The 26,207-nt window shown below is 36.5% G+C and overlaps 1 protein-coding gene across 1 annotated transcript in view; it reads right to left on the bottom strand.

Annotated features, from left to right (window-relative positions):
- Nucleotides 1–1,251: 1,251 nt before the first annotated feature.
- Nucleotides 1,252–26,207, bottom strand: part of GRM8 (glutamate metabotropic receptor 8) — a 798,340-nt gene continuing 773,384 nt past the window's right edge. The window contains exons 9-10 of the mRNA XM_053927225.2: nt 8,389–8,635; nt 1,252–1,834 (exon numbers count right to left, since the gene is read on the bottom strand). Coding sequence (XP_053783200.1) covers nt 1,785–1,834; nt 8,389–8,635 — 297 coding nt within the window. The 3' untranslated portion in view covers nt 1,252–1,784. The remainder of the gene's footprint in view (nt 1,835–8,388; nt 8,636–26,207) is intronic.

Below are 26,207 nucleotides of genomic sequence, written 5' to 3' on the forward strand. Positions count from 1 at the left end.
TGGTATGGCTATTGGTTCTGAGCTACGTGGCACAGTAGAATATACCAAATACACAATTACGAGTTTATTTTGTTTTAAACCAGGTCTTATCTAAAAAGGCACACCTAGAGGTGGGTTTAGAATCCTGATTATAGGATTATACTTATCAGTAATTTGGATTATTTAAAAATTTGAAAATAATACCCTTCTTGATATAAATATTATTTACAGATAATAAATACTATTAGGAGAAACTCAACAAGAGGCCAATAAGTACCCACTTCCTCCTGCATACAGCTTTCTGTGCGGATAGGCATCTGGGAAATTTTGCTATATGTTGAAGGAGACTGAACTGTGTGCTACTTCAACTCTATTAAATGAAGTCGCTGTCGATATTTGGGTTGAAGCTACAGAGCACTTATAGCTCTTTATATCTATAAGGAGTGCAATGAGCCATCCAAGCTAACTCAGAAGAGAGAGCATTTACTAACAAAATGATTGTAGAGAGCCATTGACTTGATGGATGTCTGGGGTTGTACAGAATAGAGGAGCCCATGATGAAAACGGGAACAGATCTGAAAGCCTTTAACAGGCTCCCTTATCCATCCTGGCATGGTTTATTAGCATGACACAAGCTCCCTGGACTCTCTCTCTCTCTCTTTAATGATACTGTTCTATGAACCAATGAATGTTTTCATTTGGAAAATAAGAAAGCATTGACATATTATCTGAACTGTGGTTTCTTTAGTGATGCCAAGGGAATAAATATGCTAATTCCGTGCTTTGAGGAATGTACTGGGTAAGGCCCATTACTTCACTGATTGTGGTGGATACTAGGCCCAGGTGAGAAAAGGTTAGCATTAGATACCTTGGAGTATTTCGTTAGGCAAAAGTTATGACTTAGAAAATGGAAAATTTCAGTGACACTCTGATATACTTTAAGATGGTGATTTTTATATGACATTCTCCCAGGTAAAGTTTAACTTATTATTTGTTAATTTTGATACCTGAAGCAATTCACCTCAAACCATTGCTTGATTCTTCATAAACAAAGCAATTACTATGAAACACTGCCACATAAATCTTGAAATATCCACAGAATCTTATACAAATAATTCTTTTCCATATAGGAATAAAAGACAATTTCTTCATATACACATGAATGTACAAAAACACGTTATTCACAGAAACGGTATTTCCTTGGGCTTTTAGAGCAGGATTAAATAACAGCAGAAGCACTAACTGGAAAGACTTTTCCCTGGCTTTAAAACTGGAACGAAACAACTCTCAACATTTGCAAAACATTCCTTTATTATTAGAAATAAATTATTTGTATAAAAATTGCATGCGTCAACCATTGCATTTATTTGTAGCACAACCCAGGGCTTCAATCCGGTCAGCCATCATCACAAGGGACAGATTCATTGTCTTATACAAGTTGAACGATGTGGGACAAGAACGGGAGTTCTCACAATCACAGAAAAATACTTACAAGAGTAACATCAGACATGGTTTATTTCAACAGCATTGTTTTTCACAAGCTAACATTAGTTTTCCTTTTGTGATTTGTTTTTAACTGCTCATGAGTAAGTGATACTTTAGCTTGACACTCATTGGTTGTATTGTTTCTTCACTTTCTGTTATTGATACTTTTGGCTCATGGCTACTTTTTGTTTCTTACAAGATTGACTATTGATTTGATTGATTGTAGTCTACAGAGATCTCCAAGAGTGAGTCTTTGGTGGTGCATGTTCACTATTTAAGATCACATACCAGGTTTCTTCATATTGTATCGTTTCCCTGTTTCAGATTGAATGGTTGCTATAGCTGATATATGTTGTCTTGGTAGAGGAAGCTGTTAAGAGAAATTAAGGGAAATTAATAGTATATAATAATAAATTATTTTGATAAAATAATTTTAAAATTCGAATTCCATAGTGACTATTATTATAATCACATTTTACTATACTACTTATTATTTTTAAACCATCTAGTAGGAATTCAATGATTGTAGGAATAAACATGAAGCAGCAATTTTAATCTGTAAAACCAATACTCTCATTTACAGTATAGGTATTTAGCAGAACACTAAAAATGTAACAGTTCTAATCTTTAATAAGTTTAAATGAAATTTAATTAAATGTATATTTTGATTAACAAAGATTTGCAGTACAAAAATTGAAAGAACAAATAAATTATCTATCCTGGAGTGCACACAAAAATAGGTTTTTTACAACCTCGGTTAAATTCTGTGAGTCTGGTTTGGTGACCAAAAAGGGTTACTGATCATAATTAGTTGTACTTTGAGAATGAGTATATCTTCCATTTAAAAATGACACTTGAAAACTCTAAAAGGAAACATAGTAAAATACCAAGTACATAGAATATTTGTAAATATTGAAGTAAATATGATTATTGCCAGTACATATTTAGGATCTGTTTTCATACAAAGGATACAAATGAAGATGTTAAAAACAAATAAGCTCAAAGAAGGAATGAATAGATCATTGTTCTAGCACCAACTAAGTATAAGTAAAACTCATTACTGGAAGATTATTAGAATGATATGAATAACAAAATATTCTAAGTCAAATTTACATTCATACTTAAATTTCTAGTAAATCTAAATCCAAACAATTCCTTTGGGATTTTGAAAGATGTGATAGAATAAGTACTCTGTTCTAAAATTCAAATGTGATGTTCTGTGTTTCACTGGAATTCTGGAGGGAATAATCAGAAGAAATATATGGAAAAAATGCAAAATATATATATATGTATTTCACCATATAAATCCAATTCAGGATGAAACAGATTTTGAAAGAATTATTTAGTTTTATAGGGAAACTGAATGAATAATAAAACAAGACCCTTCCTTACATATGCAATCTACAAGAGACTCACTTCAAGTCAAAAGACCTATAGAGACTGAAGTAAAGGGATAGAAAAGATATTTCATGAAAATGGAAATGAATAAAAGGCTGGGATAGCAATACTTATACCAGACAAAACAGACTTTAAAACAAAGACTACATAAAAAGAGACAAAGAAGGACCCAGCAATTTCATTTCTGGATATTTAGTCGAAAAAACCCAAAACACTGAATCAAAAAGATATATACATCTATACGTTAACTGCAGTAACAAAGATAGGGAAGAAACCTGTGTCCATCAATAAGTGAATGGACAAAGAAGAGGTGAAATATAATGAAATATGAGTCAGCCATAAAAAAGAATTAAATCTTGCCATCTGCAACAACACGGATGTACCCAGAGGTTATTGTGCTGAGGGAAATAAGTGAGACAGAGGGAGATAGTGCCATATGATTTCACTTATATGTGGAATCTAAAGAACAAAATAAACAAAAAAGCAGAATAGAAACAGACTCATAGATACAGAGAATATTTTGATGGCTGCCAGATGGGAGGGGTGTTGGGGGGATGGGAGAAAAAGAAGAAGGGATTGAGAAGTACAGATTGGTAGTCACAGAATGGTCACGGGGATGTAAAGTACAGCACAGGGAATATAGTCAATAATACTGTAATAGCTACGCATGGTGTCAGAAGGGTACTAGATTTACCAGGCTGATCACTTCGAAAGTCATGTAATGTCTAATCACTGCGTGGTACACCTGAAACTAATATAACACTGTGTACCAACTAGAATTGAAAAAAATTAGGTGAAAAAGGAATAATTTAGTTTTTGAACATTGAATAAGGAAATTGTCAAGCTCTCCCTCTGACATAATTGGCAGTCAGACTCATTTCCTGTTAGTGCACATCGCGCTGGTGTTGCCCAGACAAGGTTTGCAGAGATTGAGATCGTGCAAAGTGCACCACCACTAGCATTAGCACCGGGAGCCAGAAGAAGTGCTCATTTTAGATGTTTTCACTGTTTTTGGTAAAATTGACTCTTAGGAGCCTCGTGCCAAAATAGGTGATATATCTGCTTTCTTATCGACATTGTTCACACTTCTTCTAGGTTAGCTTTGTGGCACAGTGGAGAGGAAGTATATTTTAGACCTGGTGTTAAATTATATTGTTTCCTACAAAATGAGTGAAAAAAGTTTACTAAGTCAGGTCACCGGTCCTCAGTTTTATCACTGGTCAAAAGTCTAAAACATTGGGGTTTTTATGGGTGTGGGAGCAGAGTGAGTTTGTGTGGGACCAGCTGTTGTCTGAGCAAATCAAGATGGAATCCTAGTCTTCTACGTACCCCGTCCACAAGGTCGGTGTCCACTATATTTGTTTTGGTGTGAAGTGAAAGATAATGATTTTTATGACCGTTTACTTTTATTATTTTATTTTTACTTCTAATTTATATAACACTTTCATATGCCTCCAAATTTCTTCAAAGAAAATAAAATCTGTACTTCCACTATGTGTTTTGATGGCCTTTCATAAAGCTTTGTACACAAGATAAAGAAAAATTGTTGTGAGAGTTAGAAAAATGACCCTCAAAAAGGTTGTTCAATTTTATGCTTTATTCAGTATACTCAACAGTAACTAAAATGTAGGAAATATCTATCAAAGTTCAGGGGAGCTAGAAAGAAAAATTATGTTTGAAATACAAGAACAATTGTCAAAAAGATCTTAAAGAAGATGGTACTCAGATGTTTATTCGGAAGAAAATGACTTGGATCAGACCATCTTCAAGGATCATTGCAGCTTTAAAACCACAGCTAGTTAAAGGTCCATTCTTCATTTTTTTAAGCTCCTAGAAGTGAATACTAGGGGAAAAGGCAGTAGAATTCCATTGAGAATTGAGACTATAATTTAGAAAGGAAAGCAATCTTAATAATTCTAATGTTCAGAAAAAGTAGCGTAAGGCTCTGGAAACAGAAGATTTAGTCAACATGAAAACAATGATATGGCAAAAGCCCTGTGAATGGCAAATAGTGTGCAAGGACTGTTATCACAGAATTATTCCAGAGCAAAGTGAATTAGAGACGTGCATGTGAGCCAGCAGAGAGAGTTCTGGCAGTGGCAATAAATATGTGGAAACTCGCTTTAGAGTCCGGCAACAACAAATTTGTGGAGCACACACGCCGCGCTAAGCTCATAAGCTAGAGAAAGCGGACCTACTTCTGGCAGTAGCTGTTTTCATGGATTCTTCATGAACACAGCTGGGGAATACCGTGTTCCACCCATTTGTTAATCAGGTAGAGTTGATAAAATTCATGTATGTCAACTTCCTTTCTAATGCCCTTCCTGCCCTTTCATGAAACAATACAAGTTTTTTGTTTTTTGTTTGAAATGTAGTTTTCTGCAAATTCAGTAATTAACCTGCTGGTCTCCCTTCCAGCTTCACATTACTTGTATTTTTATCTGTGTAGCTTCTGAAGCTTTAAAACCTTATATAAGTGACCAGAATTGCTGGCATGGAAAAGTCATCACTGAGATGAAGTTTCTAAGTGTGATGGGCTAGTGGAGCTGCTCCTTGGCTGTGAAGGAAAAGAGCTGCAGACTGCATGTATATCAAAAATACACAGCTCCTTTGTCAGAAAAAAATCCCAACAATAGAACCATAGTCATAATTATTGAAATCCTCAACATAATTTAAAAAAGAGGGATTCTAAACAATAGTTTTTTTAATTTGTCTCCTCTTTTCTAATAACCACAGACAAATGTATATTTTCATGGAAAAGATGTTGTATTTACCTTTATACGATGATTTAGAGTTTACAAAACACTATTTTCATGAATGGCCCTGTCAGTTCATTGCGGTAACGGGGACTTATTGACAGTCTGGCAGCAGGAAGTGCGGGACTGCAGCCACACAGAGACTGCTCCGGTGCATCCATCAGCCTGGATTTACTGAGAACAGACTCCCCCCATTGCAAGAGGAGGCGTTTTAAATCTGAGGTGGTATGGGGCTAGCTACAGATATTAAATGGCAAAGGCCTTTCCAATGTTCAGTTACACTTCTAAAGACCTGATTCACTTTTAGAAGACACCTATTGCATTTAAGCTATTCAAGTTATTGAAACTTTTAGAGAGTTTATGCTTTTAGAAGACTTTGGACTCCATTAAAACTACTGGTACATGTAGTAAAGATAATGGGGACACTGGGGTCCACGATACTAGTCATGTAAGTGAACAAAGGTTAAGAACGTTTACCTGGAGTAGGATTGTGCAAGGATGTGTAAGGATTTCATGCACTATCTCTCCTGAATGTGCAAACTACAATCATTTTATCTGGGCACAATTTATTCACATCCAAACTACTCCTATAAAAGAGGAATACAATAAATTTCCAAAGTATAATTTAACCTCCGTTTAGGTAGTAATTGACTTGATCTTGATTCACCCTCTTAACTTTCTTTATATGCCAAAAGCGAGCATGTGGCTCCTCCAGAATATTATAGGCTGACTTTCCATACAGGCCTCCCAATGGCAATTTTTCATTCTTATTTCAGAGAAAGCAGGGAAATGTATACATGCTGTGTAATTTCCATTTCATCATCAACGTAAAATAATAGAGGGAAACAAAATGTATGAGACTTGGTTCTATAATATGGGATTAGTCTTTAGCAATACTCAAAATTTTCCTCTTCAGGGAACCTATTTATTTTTTAAAAGGGTGGGAAAGTTGATGAATTTTTTTTCTCACCACAGTCCACAGATGAGTCTGGGATCACTGGTATTTATTCCATTGTAATAGGTTGTTCCTATTTGCAACCAGAGTTTATAAAGCTTTCTGGGTTAAGGCTAAAAATCAAGTACAACTCTAGACACTGGTGGATCATACTAAGTGTCAGTGTTCAGAGCATCTCGTTGGTGTGGCAGTTTCCTGTCATCCTACAACAGGTTTTATCTTCCTGTACTGATGCCTTCAAGGCAGAAAAACACAGAGAAGATTCTGTTCTCAAATCATAAGCATTCTACTCTGATGACATTGAGAGGAGCTATAGTTCATCTTTTGCTAGGATCCCAAATAGGCCCATTTTTAGTTAATTGCTTACCAATAATAAGAGATGGCTATAATATTTTTTTTTTTACCAAACACATTCTTATCATGCCTTCTCTTGCAGTTTCTCAGGGTTTCATTTGCAGAAAGGCGAATATGTGGGGAGTGTTTATAGATTTCTTAAAAAGCTTCTTTCTTTACAAGTGACTAAATTTGGTATCAGTGAGCTGAAGGTAATCTTCCTAGAGGATCTGGCCAACAATTTCAAGAAGTCTGATAGTAATTGAAGCCAATGAGTTTAATTAATCAGTACTTATCTTCTAAGGATACATCTGCATATGGGGCATTTAGAGTAAATAATGTTCATTTGAAAATCTTGATGTAAGAGAAGGTTTGTAAGTCCAGTGAAGACTATAAGTTATTATAATTAAGGGAGATAAAATCAACTCTTAATCTTCCCTGTATTTCATGTCAAAAATGCAGAGAATAGGGGAAACAGCCTTCTGGGGGAGTCTGAGAGGAGGACAGTGTTTTTACATAAGGTGTTAGCCTTAATTATTAAATGCCTATGTTGTATTTCCAGAAGATAGGAAGCCACTGTAATTGCAAGTACTTTTGCCTTTATTTATTTTTGATCCTTCTCAGAACTAGTAATGTGGTGTTGGTTATTTTTGTTTGTTTGTTTGTTTGTTTGAACTATACTCACCTTTCTGGTGCCATTACAACACAAATTTTCATCTACTTGCTACTCTTCCATAGATACTAAGCTGAACTGAATAAATCAGTTAACTTTCCTGGACTAGCTTGGTACCTGGGTATCATTAAAATGTTCTTTTTGGGGGGTGGACTATAGAGAAGGGGAAGGTAGACGAGGAAGGGCAAAGCCTAGTGGTGGTTGTAGAAAAGGATTCTATTTTCAGCATCATGAAGCTTTCAGACAAGAGTTCTTATTATCTTAACATGTTCAAGAAAGGAAATCAAAGGAAGCCAAAGAAGGGGACCACTTCGGGGGGGACAAGTATTAACCTCACATGTCAGTTAACCAGTATTCTCATTTCCCTAAATATCCCAATAACATTTATTTGTATAAGATCTTTGATAGTATGTTCTATAAATATTAGGTAATTATCAATGCTATAAAAAGCAACCAATAACGAACTAACAAAGATTAGAGAATTGTTCCTAATTACTAAAAGAGAGTTTTGTATTTGGAAGATAGTTCCAAGTTGTAAGCCCTGTAATGCCTCAAAAGAGGCCTGAGTGTCGCACTTCGGAAAGAGAGTGTGTGCGCATGTCCATGCTCTGGAGGAGAGCCGCGCACCTTGAAATAATGTGGTTCTAACAAGTGGTTCTCACAGCCATGATGGTCTCACAGTGCGCGAGTTCCATCGGGCCCCTGGAACCACACAGCACAGTCCCCAAGACTAGTAGAAGAATGTTCAACGTACATCTATTAGGAAGTGCTCCCGCTCTTGACCATCGGAAAGTCTACGGATGACTTACTGTTGGTTTCAAGACTCTCACAGAGTTCACTTTTCACCTCGCCATTTGGTCTGTCATTTCCTTTTTGGATCAGTTTGCTTTGCATCGTGGCAGCTGTCACCACAGCCTTGAAGCTTCTTTTGCGTTTTTGAACGTTCTGCTCTGGATGAAAAATTATAATATAAACCTTGGGCATATAGAGCATGCCCAGAGACACCGAAGCACTTAAGCTCATGGAGACAGTAAGTGTTGTTGTTTGGATGTACATCTGAAGGGAGGAAAAAAAAATTAATGTTGGTAAACCTGATCTAAGATAATGCAAGTAACAATTGTTTCCTGAAGTTATTCTAGCTTCTCTGCTAACTTTGCATGAGAAGGTACTTATTGAAATTGCCCTTAATTATAGTCAAGAATTTTTGTTGTTTTTAACTCTATTTTTATTGTTGACACTATTACAGATGTCCCCATTTCCCCCACCCCTTTGCCAAACCCCACCCAGCCTCCACCCCCACTTCCCTCTGGCCACCGTGACTCTGTGGTCTGTGTCTTTGAGTTTTTTTGTTTATTTAATCCCTTCACCTTCGTTCATCCAGTTCTCCCCTCCCCCCCGCTCTGACAGCTGTCAGTCTGTTCCGTGTGTTCATCCCTCTGTTTCTATTTTGTTTGTCATTTTTTTTGTTCATTGGAGTCCACATATGAGTGAGATCACATGGTATTTGTCTTTCTCTGACTGGTTCATTTCATTTAATATAATAATATCCAGGTTCAACCATGCTGTTGCAAATGGTAAGATTTCCTTCTTGTTCACTGTCATGTAGTATTCCATTATGTAAATGTACCACAGCTTTTTTATCCATTCATCTACTGATGGGCACTTGGGCTCTTTATCCCCACTTGCAAATGTGGATTAGGTTGTATTATTTATGAAGTCTGATTCCTTAAAACAAATAGACAACATATCTATGATCCTCATTAACATCTGTTCACCGTAATAATACTTCTGATAACATAAAGTTGTCAAATTGTATCTGGCAATCCTCTGACCCAAACTAATAGTGTTCTTTTTAATAACGGATCTGAAAACATTTACCTTCAATGGTAAATACCTGAATCAGCCTTAGGGTTGCCTTTCCCTAGGGGAGACCAGTTTCTCTTAACAGATAGCAAAGTGTTATGGTAAAGAATTATCCAAACCATGAGGAGAACTTCAGACACTAGTGAGCAGACTGTGCCTGTTTGTGAATTATATCACGTAGGTTACTGAGTGTACTGTTCAATTCACCTACCACAAATGTCTTTTTGCATAAGACCTCATTGTGAATATGGGAATACCCTTCAACAAGGCGATAGAAAATTTGTTTTGTTTCAAGTTTCTCAAGAAAGTCCTCAATGGTAAATTTCATCTTAATCATAATGTTTTTTATTTATTCTGAAGCACTAATGAATTGAAAAATGAAAATGATGGAGTATTTACTAATATGTAACTATGTGATTATAGTCATTTATATGAAGTTTGTAGTAAATTACATAGTAGTAAATATGAACTACAACCAGGGTATAAACTTCCTTAGAGCCTGTAACTTATATTTTTTTTCTTATATACTTCTAAGAAACTACACAAGGTACTAGATACAATAACACACACTTCTCATTATTGTTATATGAATTATCTTCAAGGAGATGTGATTTATACAAGATTTTATTTACACAATTGTACAGAATATGCTTTTCATAACATTCCACTCTGTCAAATGAACATCAGTAATGACTGACACATGACTGGTGACATTTTAAGTAAGAAACACAAAGTCGATCCAGATTCTCAGGTGAGCTCATGCACACTGGGCCCGTGCATACCTTCCTCAATAGAGACATGATTCAAATACATCTATCAGCAAAGCGATAAATTACTACATGTCCTGACCTCTCATGCTATCTGCCAATAAATGAAACCCCATGTTAAATTTGAAAAAAACAAAGATCTACTACAATTTAAAAGGTCTGAAAAACTGTGGATATGTGCCTTTAAACCTCATAAATCTCCCTAAGCTTTACCACCTACCTTTAAGCAAATTATCATATGAATACTCATAAAATTCTCATGTGTTGGTTAATCCTCTCTGAATTCCTGCCTATTCTCCATCTAACATTGCTATGCAGAAAATAGGCTGCAGAGAAAGGACATAAAGGTAAGGAAAGGATATAGCCAAATGCAAATCACACCGGTAAATATGCCAAAGCAACTCAAATAAGTAATGAACAGTTTTGTCCCAGGAAGACCCTGCAAGTCAGTTTAGCTTAAATAACCAAACAGCAAACACACTGAAGACCCCCGAGGTCAAACAGTTATAAAAGACAGGAGCACCACACTGATTGGCTGGATTATTTTTATGTCCTAACCCTCTGGTCTTGCAAAAAGGCACAGTGCTAAGTCCAATTAATACATAAATACCATTCTATCTTGAAAATTTTGTAAATTTTCTCTGCTGCTATAAATACATATGATAATTTTCTTCCATTATTCAATACAGAAATGATTTAGAATCATTTCCAAAATATATAGTAAATTTAATCTTGCTAAATATTAGGCATGAAGAAATTCTGGAATGCTAGCTTCCACATTAAATATATTATTGCAGTCTATCCTTTCAGCCAACCAGCTCACTGGAAGACATAAGAAACACAAACATTAGGATTAAACAGTACTGTGCCTCGTGTTCCAAGTGCTCCATTAGACACTATGCTGTCAAATTACAACAGAACGCTGATCTTAGTTTTGTGCTCTCTTAACAGTGCCTGAGAAATTTTAATGTGAATTTAATTCAGGAAAAGCATCAATCCAAAATCATACCCTAAAATCTCAACTCTTACAGTGGCCTAGCATTTGTTAGAGGGCTTTGCGCTACAAGCAGAGTTGAGGCAGGAGAGTCAGGAGGCGCCCTAGGACTAAGGCAAAGGGCATCCATACAGGACAGAGACCCTGTTCTAAGGCAGGTTGTGGCCACCCTCTGGAAAAGCACTGACTCATAGTGAATCATGACTATACCTGTGCAGAAGATGCTACGTGACCCCTGCTTCATTATAATAACATTATAATACATTAGCATTGTGGTTCCCCTTTCCCCTGGTGGGCAATCAAGGAAAATCATGGAAGACTGCATATACAGTACCTTAAAAGTAATATAATTACTTGTAAACTCTCAATAAAACCCCACCAAAACTAGCCAGGAAATACCCACCCTGTAAAAATTGAATCCCTCTGGCCATTAAGGGTCAATCTCTGGTCAGAGTTGACCCATGTCCATGTTCTGTTCTCTCTTAAATCTGCTCTCTCTCTTTTTACTATAAACTCTCTCATTGTTTGCAATCATCGAGAACCTGGATACCTGTGCCCACCTTCATGAGACTGAGCTTTTGAACTTCATCTTTGAATAATTAATGAAATGAAAATGTCAGATATATCATAACATGAATGAAAGCAACAACAGTGAAAGCAAAGAAATAAAAATGCCACCTACTCTCATTCCACAGAAACTAAATCTTCAGTATGGATTATAGGATTCTGACTTTCTCCCATGTTTATGAAGAAATGGAAAGATTATCTTAAAAGATTGAAAGTGAGCACTTAAATCCAAAAACCTCATGGACATTTTGTATATATATAGAAAATTCTGATTATTTGAGTCATGCAAGAAAGGAACAGCACTACTTATAGCCTTTCTTTTTTTTTTTTTTTTTTTTTTAGTAAGGATAAAGAAAATTACAGAGAAATTCTGGAGTTGCCTCGTAGGTGGTAAAAGCCCCACGTCGACCCACCAGGTGACAATCCAAACTCTAATAAAACTTCCTTGGCAACTGGACAGCTGTGTGATTTTATTTTCCTCTCTGACCTTTAATTTCTTCCCTATGAAATGGAGGAAGTAATACTTTTCTCATAAGAGGGTTATAGGGTGGAATGACAATCTTTGTAGAATGTCTCAAAGGCACAAAATAGTAGTAACGCAGCAAAGATTATTTGCCCTATGACTTTGAATCTAAAAGGATGCTAACAAAGCATTCTTCCAGGTATAGAGGGCCAGAGAGGGGCCTGTGAGCTTGTACCCAAAGCAGACAGTTTTGTTTCCTGAATAGCTGGCAGCTATGATCTAACTATATGATGTCAAGGAGAAGGCTTTTGTGATTTTACATCAAAGTAGGTAGAATAAAATTATGCCCCAAAGTCAACTTTGTTTGCTAATATCAAAGGCTGTATTCATGGTCTGTGTTACAGTCCCAGAATAACACACTGGCTCCCTGTATCACATTATAACTCACCAGAATGTGGGAGGGAACTATTAACTCCAGATGTGGGAGGGAACCAGAATGTGGGAGGGAACTATTAACTCCCTATAACCAACATAAATCCATTCAAGATGCTGATAATGGCATCAGATATATTAATAACCTTCTTTCTTCCCATCTTTTTTTTAATGCCCCCCCTTATGTCATTCCAAAATATTAATACCTAGAGCAAGGGGAGTATCTTTTCTATTATATCCACTGATAGCCTGTCATGTCGTCTGCCTCCAAGCCCCATGGACATTTTGAACCTGCAGCAGTCAGATGCACTGAATAGTGTTAAACGATCTCGTACTTAGCCAGGGAGGAGCTGGCACAAAGAAGCCTATTAACATGACATCTATTCTGAGACCGGTTACAGCTCCCTCTTCATTCTCTGAAGAGTCATTTGTGCCCATCCAGGGTCTACTGAGTACAGGTCATGGCCTGAATCATTAAAGACTGTAGGAAAAGTGAGGAGGGAGATTATATTACTAAAGGAGAAAGGTCAGATTTGTACTTCAACCAGCCACCTGCACATAGAATTCCATAGACTCTGATACCCAACACCTTAACTAAGGTAACTAAGGTAACTGATTATTAGCGCTAACACCCAATGCAGGTTTGTGCCATGTGGTAAGAAACAAATGTATTATTTATTTCTGAATACTTTTGTCTTGCCCTGGATGGTTTAATCTCACTTTTTGCCACAGTCGGCCAGGTTCTACTTGGCTGCTCTGCACAGTCTGACCAGTTAGAAAGGTACATTCATACTTAAAGCTTCCTTCTCTGCTTCTATATCCATTCCCCTCATCTGTGTGTTTGCCAAAGGGGCATCTGCATCCAAAAATGAATTTTCTTCTGCTTTTCAGCAGGGCTTCAGCCAATGGACTTGAAAATCTCATTAATTCCTGGACATGATTTTATAAAAACTTAAAGATACAGAAGTTTATAGAGAAAATCTGAAGTTGCCTTATGGGTAGTAAAAGCCCCAACTCAACCCTCCCTGCAACAGTGCCAACTGTAGTAGACCTCCTGGCGATTGAGCATAGCAAAAGAGACTACAACCTAGCTCTTTTGACTGAGCCTGAACCCTAATGAACCATCACCAAATCCACATTATATATTTTATTTACCAATGTTTCTCCTTCTCAGTCAATTATAAGGAATTCTCATCACCCCCCTAATATTTTTACACTGAAGCACCCAGACATCGGTTCTTAGACATGCATCCATCTGTCATCTACCTATCTATCCATCTGTCTATGTATCTATCTATCCACCTATCTATCTATCCATCTATCGATCCATCTATCTACCTATCTATCCATCTGTCTATCTATCCATTCATCCATCTATCCACTCTCTTGATCACCACATTTGGAATTATGGCCTAAAACAATACTATCTTTCTGGGTGTGCTACACTTGTCCCTTCACTCAAAAGGGTCTTTCATACTTCATTTAATGAACTACTTTCTTAATTTTTGAATAAGTAAGCCTCAACTTTTATATTTCACTGGGCCCCAGAAATTATGTGACTAGTCCTGCCTTAAAAACCATTTATATGCTGGCAAATTCCAGGCTTCCTTCAGGAAATTCAATTGCCTTCTTGGTAACTCCCTTTGGATATCCAGCATAACCTAAAACTAACAAGCATCTGAATCCCATCTTCATTAGGAAACCAGGTCTTTTAGTGGGCATCCTTATCTCGTTAATTCTATCTTTCTGGTTGTTGAGACAAAAACCTGAGAAAATTCTCTCTTACACTCTTTATCTATGAAAAATCCCATTGATTCTACCTTCAAAATTTGTCCAGACATTGTCCACTGCCCCTCTGGTACTGCGTCAGTCCTGCCAATGTCATCTCGTTTGGATTATCGCTATACTTCTCTTCTGCCCTTGTTCTCTCCTGTCTGACCACTGGATTGATTTTTAAACGGCAGCCAGACTAATCCCATCACTTATAAATCCTGTTAGGTCATCGCTAATCTCAAAACTCTCTCATGACTCTCCATAATGATGTCCCTATAATGGATGGCCTTTAAGTCCTTGGGACTGATTTGGCTTCTCTTTCCCTCATTCATTCTCTTCCCACCACACTGGCCCCCTAGAACATAACCAAGCATGCTTTTGCCTTGGGGCTTTATAGCAAAGGCTAGCTCCTTCACTTCCTTCAGGTCTTTCCTGAACTCTTTCTTCTCAGTGAGGCCTTTTCTAAACACAGCATTGAATATTATAGCCCCATCCCTCCAGCAGCATTCCCCAGCTTTATTTCACTCCTCAGCATCTAACATTTTCTACTATAAAAGTCTATATATTTTACTAATTTAATTTATGTATTGGTTAGTTCCCTTAACTGAAATAAAAATTCCATGAGCATAGGGATTTTTACCAGTTTTCTTTACTGCTATAAACTTAACACCTAGAACACTGCCTGGATGATATAAATTTTCTATATTCTTTGTGGTGGTGTAGTTATTTACTTTTGAATTTGGCATTTAAAGAAAATAACCCATGTAGTTTCAAGAAGAAAACAATAAATCAGATTCTGAAGCTAAACAATAGAAAATTTAAGGGCTCCATTAACCTTCAAATCAACATCTAGGCTGGGACAGAAACTCTTGGATAGATAAATATGATGTTCTTTTAAACTGTAAATATGACAATAATGGGCCATTTTGTTCTCAGCTTAGCAAAAGACAATATAAATTAAAAGTCAATGGTCTCCACCTTGGGAATATAAGAGCTCTTGGCACAGCCTAGATGTATCCCCCATGCAAGAGCTGGATAACTGAGGGTAATGCACTCACACTCTTTATAAGCTTCCGCAGACTTGACTCAGAGGATTTAAGGAGACAAGGCATGTAATACATTGGCAAGGATCTGGTATATTGTAATCAATAAACAATACCTATTGTCATTAGTGAACCTTGATCATGTTTCTCTATTCACCCTCTGCCCTTCTTCACACCATGAAGACTTAACAGTACTGCTTTCTCAAATAAGGCTCACGTATTTTAGCCCTTTTAGGAGTGCACAAATGCAAACACACTTAGGCACAAAATATTTATTCATAAGTAAATGTGTTTTATGCTTATGAGGAACCCTAGAGTCATCACATTCAAAGAATTACAGTCTAATTTCATTCTGAGAGCCCTGACTGGTATGGCTTAGTGGGTTGGGCATTGTCCCACAAAGCAAAGGTTGCCGGTTCAATTCCCAGCCAGGGCACATGCTTGAGTTGCAGGCCAGGTCCCAGGTTGTGGGCATGCAAGGGGCCACCAATTGATGTTTCTCTCACATGTTGCAATCGATGTTTTTCTGCCCCTCTCTCTCCCTCCCTTCCCCCTCTCTAAAAATAAATAAATAAAATCTTTTCAAAATTAAAAAAAAATTCATCTTGGTAAAAATCATGCTTGTGAGTGTCGTGTCTCTCCTGTCAGGTAGGAATCATAGTGCTGCTTATCCACAGAGCAGAGACTCTGCATTGTGTTTCCATTAGTGGAGAAGAAGATGAGTTTGCTCTGATCCATTTGCAGTCTGTCATCATGTCCTGTTTCGGCTGGGATGCATGTTAACAAAATGAAGACTCACATTAAAGGGTGATCAGAACAGGGGAGGTTCACATGTGAGGTCTGAATTCTTAACCTTGGACTTATTGGGAAAGGTGGCAACCAGATGCGGAGAATAATAAAGCATCACTCCACAAGTAGAATATCAGCTTTGCTAAGGATAGAAAAGGACAAGTGTAGGGAAATTCAAGGTCCTCTAAAGAAGAAAGAATAGACATTGGACTTATAATGGGTTCTTATAATTAAATATACATGACACTTAATATTTGCATGAGTAAATAATTTATTTTTATTAAAGCTTGATAGACATTTTATGAAGTAGATGTTTTAAGTTAGAGCATTATCAAATAAAATTTAGTCTTCAATTTTCAATTATTCTATAGAATGTTATTTACAGAAACATAATAAAAATAATTTCTCAGCAATGGTGTTGCATTTTCTACTGTGACATACACAAATGAATAAGAGGCCTCTACTTGCTAACTGTTCTCATTGGTTTCTCCTTTACAGGTAATTCTTTCAAGGTTTCCCTCTGTGGACTCCTGCTCCACCGCTGCCTTCTAGCCCTTTATCATTTTGCCACAGTATGTTCAGAACTGAGCATAAGAATAATAAAGATACCTTTAATTATTATCCTTTAAATAGTATTCATTGGAATATTTACGTGAAGAGAACAAATAACAGAAGTTTAAAACATTTTAGAAAGATGCAAGGGAGAAAAACAATTACTGTAAGAACAACTTTATGAACTATAATATTAGGGTGACGACAGCATGTCCAACTCAGCCTCAAAGACACAGAGCCCTTTCTCTATCCCAGGCCCTGATGAAGGCTTCTTACATAATTCAGGGATCACGACTGTCTTGCCTCAGCTATAGTTTTGCCTACTCCTGTCACATACATGCCCCAGTCCTAGAAATTCTGCACTCATCACATTACCATTTCTGAGCTGTAGAAGGATATTTTTGGCTGTGAGGAATTTTCTTCCAAAAACAGACTCAGATGAAGGTCAAGGTGGCCAGATTTCTGCGGAGGAAAGATCTCAGACCTAGCATTGTTTTAGACTTTGTATAATGTCCCCTATCTAGTCTGACAGACACATGAGTCCCCCTGAATGCCAGCTATGGCTGAAGTATTCAGGAGAATTAAACTTTACCCACAGATATGGCAGCCTCCCCAAAACATCATGCCTCTCCATGGTAAGGGCGTGCTGCTAATGGCAGACCAGTGATCTGCTATAGGGTGTACTGATCACACAAATTGGCACTAAGTACCTTATGTGGTGATTCAGTTCTTTGTGGCAATGACAGCTCTCAGGAAAAGGCAGAATTGTTTCAAATGGGTCCAACACATTGAAATGCACAGCAATCTCAGCCTGAAGAAGTTCTGGGTGTCAAATAACAACTGGTGAAAAGTGGAGAATGCTTTCAGCAGGCTCACATGTCTAGGTCTCACTGAAAGTCTTCTTCCTATACATTGTTCTATAAACTCAATGATATGAAAGAGAGGTTGGTAGTTCTACAGTCTCACCTGAACCTGAAAAATGTCATCCAGCTTTAGCAGAGGCATACACTCTGAGTGAAGCATCTGGCTGTGCTTTAATAAGACCATGACCAGGCACCTGAAGAGGTTAATGCACAGAGTGAGGGAGAGGAGCCTCCTGTACAATCTTCCATGAGAAACTAACCCAAGGCTCCTCCCAAATGATTTGAGCAGCCACCAGGGCCATTTATTGACATTCATATTATCCTCCTGGTAGTCCTGCCAAGGGTATGAGTTCTCAGAACAAGAGGCTTATGAAATATGAGTTCGAACCAAGAAACTTGTAAAGCATATTCTACAGCCAAGAATCAGTCAGAAATCCCAGGCCATTAAATTTCTGGGGACAATGAACCCAAAAGTCATCTCAGATTTCCCTCTTCCAAAGACCATAGCACCAGGATTGGCTGCATTGATACTCTGGAGGCAGATGACTCATTTCATCTCTACCGCTTAGGTCCTGAATGGTCTGACCAAATGGCATCTGACTGAGTCATCTCCTACTGGAGCCCTGCGTGGAAACATTAGTCACTAGATTACAATTATGGTCATCAATCAGCTTCCAAAGTGATGCAGCTCTGACATATTCTACTGAACCATCAAGCAGAATACTCTGGATTTTCTTGAAACTCACCCAGCTCTTTGCCCTTCCCCAGGCTGAAATTGGTTTTAGAGTGCTTTGTAACTCCTGTTCTACAGCAACCTCCTCTGCATCCCCAGCCTCATCTCCTCCTCCACCCTGTGGTCTTAACTAAAACTTTTCTTTTCCTAAAAGTATTGTTTCTCCTCCAGTCTCTCAAGTGATGGTTGTTTTTATTCTCTTAATCTGTATCTTCAGGGAAGATGATATGGTCACAGTATTACTTCCCTTTTTTGCTTCTGGATCATTACAGACTCATTCCTTTTCTCAAATATCCTGCCTTATAAACTATCATAATATTCAGTGACATATCCTCTGTCATCCTTGCTCTTACATCTGTGACCATTTGCATCAGATTTTCATCAGAGATGAGATTTTCATCCCAGCCCACAGTCTTGCTCTCTAGCCCGAGATAAAACCTACATCTATGTGCAGGATCACCTCACCCCCCTGGCCTGTTGCCCCCTCACCTCTGGTGATGTCGTCCTTTACTCCATCTCAGCCGCTCACACTCATGAGCACAGCCTGGACCTTAAATATTTTTTCTACTTTCTTGTAATAAACTCTGTAAATTTTTTTTTTTGGTTTAATACACTGATTTTTGGTAAGAGATTTTTTACATTATCTTGTAGTCTCCCTTAAGTTATTGAATTTTTCACTTAGAATAAATACAGAGTTATATTCACAGGCTTCAATGATGTGAGCATTAATGCTCAGAAGTGACAAGTCCCTGGTATCTAGAGGAATGGACATTTCCCATTCTTCTGACTACATGTTGCTGTGTGGAAATGGCTTGAATTAATATAAATGTGTTCAGGAATCTTTTGCAATAAAACTGGTAATGACTTGTTGAAGTATTTTAAAACTGGGGCTGTTAAGTTTGGCCATACTTTACTCTGATAGCATGTGGACTTTTCCAAGTGTGAAAAAAGAAGTATTAAATAGTATAACTTGTATTTTACTACTAATAAAAAATAAACCCAGATATTATCAAATAAAGTATATGTAGTCATTTTTCTAGAGATTTTATTTATTTTATTTTTTAGAGAGGGGAAGGGAGGGAGAGAGGGAGAGAGACATCAATGTGTGGTTACCTCTCATGTGCCCTCTACTGGGGACCTGGCCTGTAACCCAGGCATGTGCCCCAACTGGGAATCCAACAGGCAACCCTTTGGTTCACAGGCTGGCTCTCAATCCACTGAGCCACACCAGCCAGGGCTAAAATATATGTAGTTATAACACCTGCTTTATATATTATATATTAACCTTTTTTAATTAAATATTTTTATCCTCACCTGAGAACATGCTTATTAATTTTTAGAGAGAAGGGAAGGGAGGGGGAGAGAAAGGGAAAGGAACATTGATGTGATAGAGACCAGTTGCCTCTCGTATGCACCCCGACAGGGATGGAACAGCAACCCAGGCATGTGCTTTGCCCAGGAGTTGAACCCACGACATTTTGGTTTACAGGACAATGCTCCAACCAACTGAGCTATGCCAGCCAAGACTAATTAAATATTTTATATTCAGAAAATGAATTTTTCATTTCTAGTTTATTATGTTAATTACCAACATAACAACAATATTTACAACATTTTTTATTACAAAGATACTGTATCTCAGATGATGGCTTAAGCAGACTTTTATGGATGGCATAAAGACAAATGCCATATGTACTATTGTATCTCAAAAACCACAAATCAATTATAAACAGAATTTTAGAACATAAATTATTCTAAAGTTGGAGGACCATCTGGATGCTATTATTAAAACTGTGTTCTTAGGAGTAGAAGTAGAGAATTGTGTAGACAAAGTATTCCATTGGTAAATCTGATAGATTGAGTTCCAAGTGTGTTCAAACTATTGATGCTTCAGTCATCAGAATAAGCACATCTGAGTGCCGTGGAGGAAATATTATTGAATGCTCTTTATTTTAATGTTATGGAAAAAATAGTCCTGTACTTTTTTCCCTTTATTACTGCTAACAAGCAACTTCAGGTACAAAGTTATAAATACAGGAGCTTACCAGAGAGAAAATTATGAGAAGAAAACACACTTTTAATTGAGAAAAGGGGTGTCAAAAAGCACAGGTGTCAAAATATATACCCCTCTTTCCATTTTATGGAATTGTTTCTGGGGAGTGCCTGACCAGACTACTCTGCCTAGAATTAGTGTGGCCATCTGACTAGTTTTCAAGCACAATGTGAACAACAACAACAACAAAAAACACCCCCAAAACAGATATAAAAAGTATTTTACAAAATTTATTACAAGAAACTGAGAAGTGTGTGTGCTTTCCCCACATAGCCCTTGCCTTTTTTGCTGACTGGGCATTTATGATAATGAGCCACTAGAGGATGAAAAGAAATAGGGATTCCTGAATTTCTACACAGAGAGGAGAGCTGGTCAACCAGAAACAGTCTCAAACTGTAATGTGAGTGAGAAATAATACTATATACTCAACACATATACTTCGAGGGGGTTTTTTGTTTGTTTTTTGGCAGGTGTTAGATTTGTATTAGAAAACTGGTTAGCGTCTCAGGCTAATTGTGATGGTTGAGAAGGGTGAAGGATAATGTCTATGACTATCACAGAAAACAAAGTTACAATATCCTCAGGTTCTAACAGTTGACCTTGTTCACATCATTACCACATTCTAACAAAGTGTCTAGTCTATCAGATATAACCTCGAGCCATTCAATTTATTCCTAGGTTCAGTGACCTTGGTCTTTGGTTAGGGAAAGAAAGAACCAAGCTACGTTTTGTATTCAGTTTTCGAAAAGAATCATTTCAGGCACTTTATATAGGCTTCAGTACCTGAGGGAGTTTATAGGAAAGGAAACCTGTATAACTCAGCACTTGCAAAAGAAAGTTGGGCTATCAGTGTAGAGTCTAAAATTCACAGTCAGCAAGTTAGCACTTGAGCCTGATATACAGCTCTCTCTTTTGACCCCTTTCCTTCAGCCAGTTCATCTCTGACACTGCATCTAACCAACTTCTTTGACATTAGAAACAACCACCACCCATCTCCAAACACTCTTTAAAAAATTAAGGCACAGAATTAACATTGAGATCTCTTTTCTCACAGAGTAAACTTTGTCAACTTCTGTAACTTATTTCTTTTATTTGAATTTATATTTTGTTTCTACTGCAAAGCCTTCCCTGTATCTCTTTCGATTCATGAATTTCTAGTGTATGTTACATTATTGCCCTCAGTTATTCTCTCCACCCTCCCTATAGTATCATTGTACACCCGCCCAGTGTTGTGTGATTTCCAGAACCACTCGTTAGGGAACAGCTTTCTTCTCCATTCCACCCATGTCAAGGTTCATCATGTGATGTGTTTTAAGTAATGAGTTGTAAACAGATAATCATGTACACTATACCTATGCAGGAGCTTTACTTAATCAGCAGTTTGCTGTTGCTTTTTCTCTCTGCCAAGGGAATGATATATTCCAGGTGGAGGCTTACCTACAGCAACTGTAATCCCTGACATGTATTGCAGGGGAGAAATAAACCACTGCTGCTTATTATAGCAGCACACACTAGCAAAGGCTGACTAATCATATATTCTCAATTCTCAGTTTGGTGCAATTCAAAGGCCATTCTACTCAAAGAGTCTGAAAGCTAAAGTTAAATGCTTGACTTTGCCATCCCTGAATGTGGTAACACCAAGTGAATAAATTCACTTCTATGAGTCTCTTTCTCTCACATGTAAAACAGAAAAAATTATTCCTGACCTGATAAAATAGTATAATGAATAATGTATTAAAAACAGTGTTTTGAAAGTACTGAAATAGCACACAACTTTGGGTGTTAATATTATTCAGTATTGATATCTTCCCTGAAGTATTTCTGACTGCAGCTTTTCTGTCAAATATAAGGGATTTAGAAAAATCTTGCTTTCATGAAGTGTTCATCAGGGGCAAGAAGACTGAAACAAACAAACCAAGCCAGAGAGGCAATTAGAGGTAAAGATCCGGCCGGCTGAGATCACGATCCAGTTAGGAACTCTGAAAACCGCAGTCAGGGCGGGGGAAGTCAGTCTTTCTGCAAAACTAAAGAGACTAAGTACTAGAATAGAAGATAGCTCCTAAAAACCTGTGGTAATAAAATATATTCACAATAGTGTATATTATGTACCAGGCTCTTTGTAAGCTCTTTACATGTACTCTCACTTTCTATGAATTCATACAACTCTTTGAGGGAGGTACCAAGTTTATCCACACTGTGCAGGTGAAAAACTGAGGTGCAGACTGTTAGGACGCTAACTAGCCCAAGGCCATAGGGCGAGTGAGTGGCAGAAGGCGATTCCGACCTTAGGAATCTGGCTTCAGAGTCTGTGCACTTTCCTTTGACCAGATCACTGATTCATTGCTCTTGAAAAGAAAGGGAACAAAGTTCCACAAATTCTGACAAAAACATTGTACTCAATGGAAGAATATAAATGAAAATTGATGATAAATTAAGGGAAATTTATCCATTGTTACCAAGAAAACTTATTGCCATCAATGCTTACAATATAAAGGAAAATTGAAAATGTTAACCTGATTATTTATTGTTACTCAAGCTAGTAATTTCCCATTAAGAAGATATTCTATTTAAAAATAAATAAAAATTTGTTATGTGGACAAAGATTTATTTACAAATATATTGGTTAGTAATTTTTTATAAAAAATTAAAATCAACATAACTCAGTTACCAAAAATAGAATGAATATATAATGGTACAGCCATAGGAAACAATATAATTTTAAAAACATATGTTGAGAGAGTACCTATGCTATGATTCCAATACAAACATTTGTTTTTAAGACCAAAATTAGAAGGAAAACAACGGAAGCATTGACCCTGACTGTTCGTATAAGGTGGAAACATGACTGATGTTCATTTCTTCTTGAGTTTTTCTTTTTCTTCTCTTTCTTTTATTTATTTATTTTTTGGTCTGAAATCTTCTTTTCCACAATGACTATAAATTACTTTTACAAAATAAAAAAAGCAGAACCTAAATAAAGGGAATATATTCTTTATTTTGCAGGTGCATGTATTTACATAGGTGTTTTATTAAAAACAACAAGAACAACTAATAAATAGATGTAAGTGAAATCACCTTTTCATAGCTCCCTCTTGCCACAAAGGAAGGGAGATGAAGTGCAGTAAACAAGCCATATTCACTCAATATCTCTTACAATCCAAACAGACTTGCAGAACTGTTGTGGGAGAATGTGTGTGACCCTTTGAACATGACAAAGAATGAAGCTAATTGCCCTGATAGAGAGTTACTGCTGTCTTTGACCGAGGGGATAGCTTAATGGATTATAATACAAAGTTTAAAACCTGTAGTTTTTTTTTACTTAAGAATATAAAAAAATAAATAAAACTTCTAAATAAATACTAGCAAATCAAAAAGTATATATAATAATTAAATAACTGTAAATATATATTTATGAATAAATATATATATTTGTTTTTAATTTTATAATCTCTTAAATGCTATTTCACATTTATCAATGTATTTTCACAAGGCCAATTAAAATTTTGTAATGTGTATCTTATTTTAAAAGAAGTAGTTCTTTACCTGATATGTAAATAGTTCTTTACATGACAGTACTCTACATGATATGTATTCAGTCAATTAATATGTATGTGACCTATTTTATATGCTTATTTATATTTATTGAGAGGCTAGGCAGTAATTATGAACTTGGAGTTCTACAGCACCCGATTTTCGATAAATTTTCATGTGCCAAAAATATACAATTTGTTACCATATATTTTCCTTTTATTTTAGTAAATTGTAATCTTTTCATGAGACTAATTTCCATTTTTAAAACTAAAATTACTTTAGCAAAAATTACTTTAGCAAAAATTTTCAGTTGTTCCATTTTACATAAAGATTATATCTTGTATATCATATTGAAAACAAATGTCTATTTTACATAACTAAAATAGTATAAATATTAAGTATTTGGGCATAGGCATTTTAAAATACCTGATAGATATTCTCCATGTTTATTAATCTAATATTAAAAGCTGCATAATTTCAATCCTATTGACAACATAGTTAAAATAATATCTTGATATTATATATTTAGGTTTTTGTTTCTAATTTGACTCAATGCTTAATTTTACTATCTAAAATTACACTCTGTATCACTCTCTATTCTCACTTCAAAGCCTGAAATTTTAGCTCCTCGTTTTCTTCTGCTTATTAAGTACTTGATGTGTCCTTCATATATTTGTGGATATCTTTTCTCAAGTATTTTTTCATTTCAAATGTAACATATCTTTAGAATTATCTCTAGGTATTAATCAAAAAATACTTATGGATTGTATTGGTCAGGATTCAACCAGAAAAGCAGAACCAATTCCTAAGATACAGATAGATTCACGATAGATAGATAGATAGATAGATAGATAGATAGATAGATAGATAGACAGATAGATGATAGATGGATCACAGGTACATGGATAGATAAATAGATAGCTAATTAGACAGTATTGGATAGCCTTGGTCTGTTACAATTTCATATCAGCTTTCATACATCTTGTATACCCCTTTTGCAATTTGGATTCCATTAATGTAGCGATCAATTGGGAAACTTGATATCTTTACAAAATTGAGTCTTCCTATCCAGGAATGTTTTATTAACTTCCATTTACTTAGATCATTTTAAAAAGATGTCTATATTATTTTCTACTTTCAGTGTAGATGTTATATATTTTATTTTGTCAGATTTCTTTCTTTTTTATGATTATTATTTTCTTTTTTTAATTGCTGTTCAAGTACAGTTGTCTCCATTTTCCTGCCTCCTCGTTCCCCCACCCCCACCTCCCACCCTCAATCCTTCTCCCCTTCAGCTTTCTCCATGGGACTTTCATACATGTTGCTTGACGACTCTTCCTTTTCTTTCCCCTGTTAACCCCATACCCCTGCCCCTCTGGTTACTGTCAGCTTATTCTTTATTTCAATGCCTCTGGTTATATTTTGCTTGCTTATTTGTTTTGTTGATTAGATTCCACTTATAGGTGAGATCATATGGTATTTATCTTTCACCACCTGGCTTATTTCACTTAGCACAATGCTCTCCAGTTCCATCCATGCTGTCACAAAAGGTAGGAGATCCTGCTTTCTTTCTGCTGCATAGAATTCCATTGTGTAAAGGCACCAGAGTTTTTTGATCCACTCATTTATCGATGGGCACTTAGGTTGCTTCCAGTGCTTGGCTATTGTAAATTATGCTGCTATGAATATTAGGGTGCATAGGTTCTTTTGAATTGGTGTTTCAGGATTCTTAGGGTATAATCCTTGCAATGGAATTAATTGCCAGATCAAAAGGAATTTTGATCCAGTTCCAGTTATAGTTTTTTGAGGAAATTCCATACTGTTTCCCACAGTGGCTGTACCAGTCTGCATTCCCACCAAGTGCACTATGGTTCCCTTTCTCCACAACCTCATCAGTACTTGTTGTTTACTGATTTATTTATCATGGCCATTCTGACTGGTATGAAATGGTATCTCATTGTGGTTTTAATTTGCATCTCTCTGATGACTAGTGATGCTGAGCATCCTTTCATATATCTCTGGACCCTCTGTATGCTCTTGGAGAAGTGTCTGTTCAGGTCCTTTGCCCATTTTTTAATCAATAAATGTAATACATCACATAAACAAAAGAAAGACAAAAGTCATATGATCATATCAATAGATGTCAGATTTATTTCTAAGTGTTTGATATTTATGTTATTATAAATGGTGTCTTTTAAAAATTTT

This window comes from Desmodus rotundus, chromosome 6 (genome assembly GCF_022682495.2).
Source record: "Desmodus rotundus isolate HL8 chromosome 6, HLdesRot8A.1, whole genome shotgun sequence".
Taxonomy (NCBI): domain Eukaryota; kingdom Metazoa; phylum Chordata; class Mammalia; order Chiroptera; family Phyllostomidae; genus Desmodus; species Desmodus rotundus.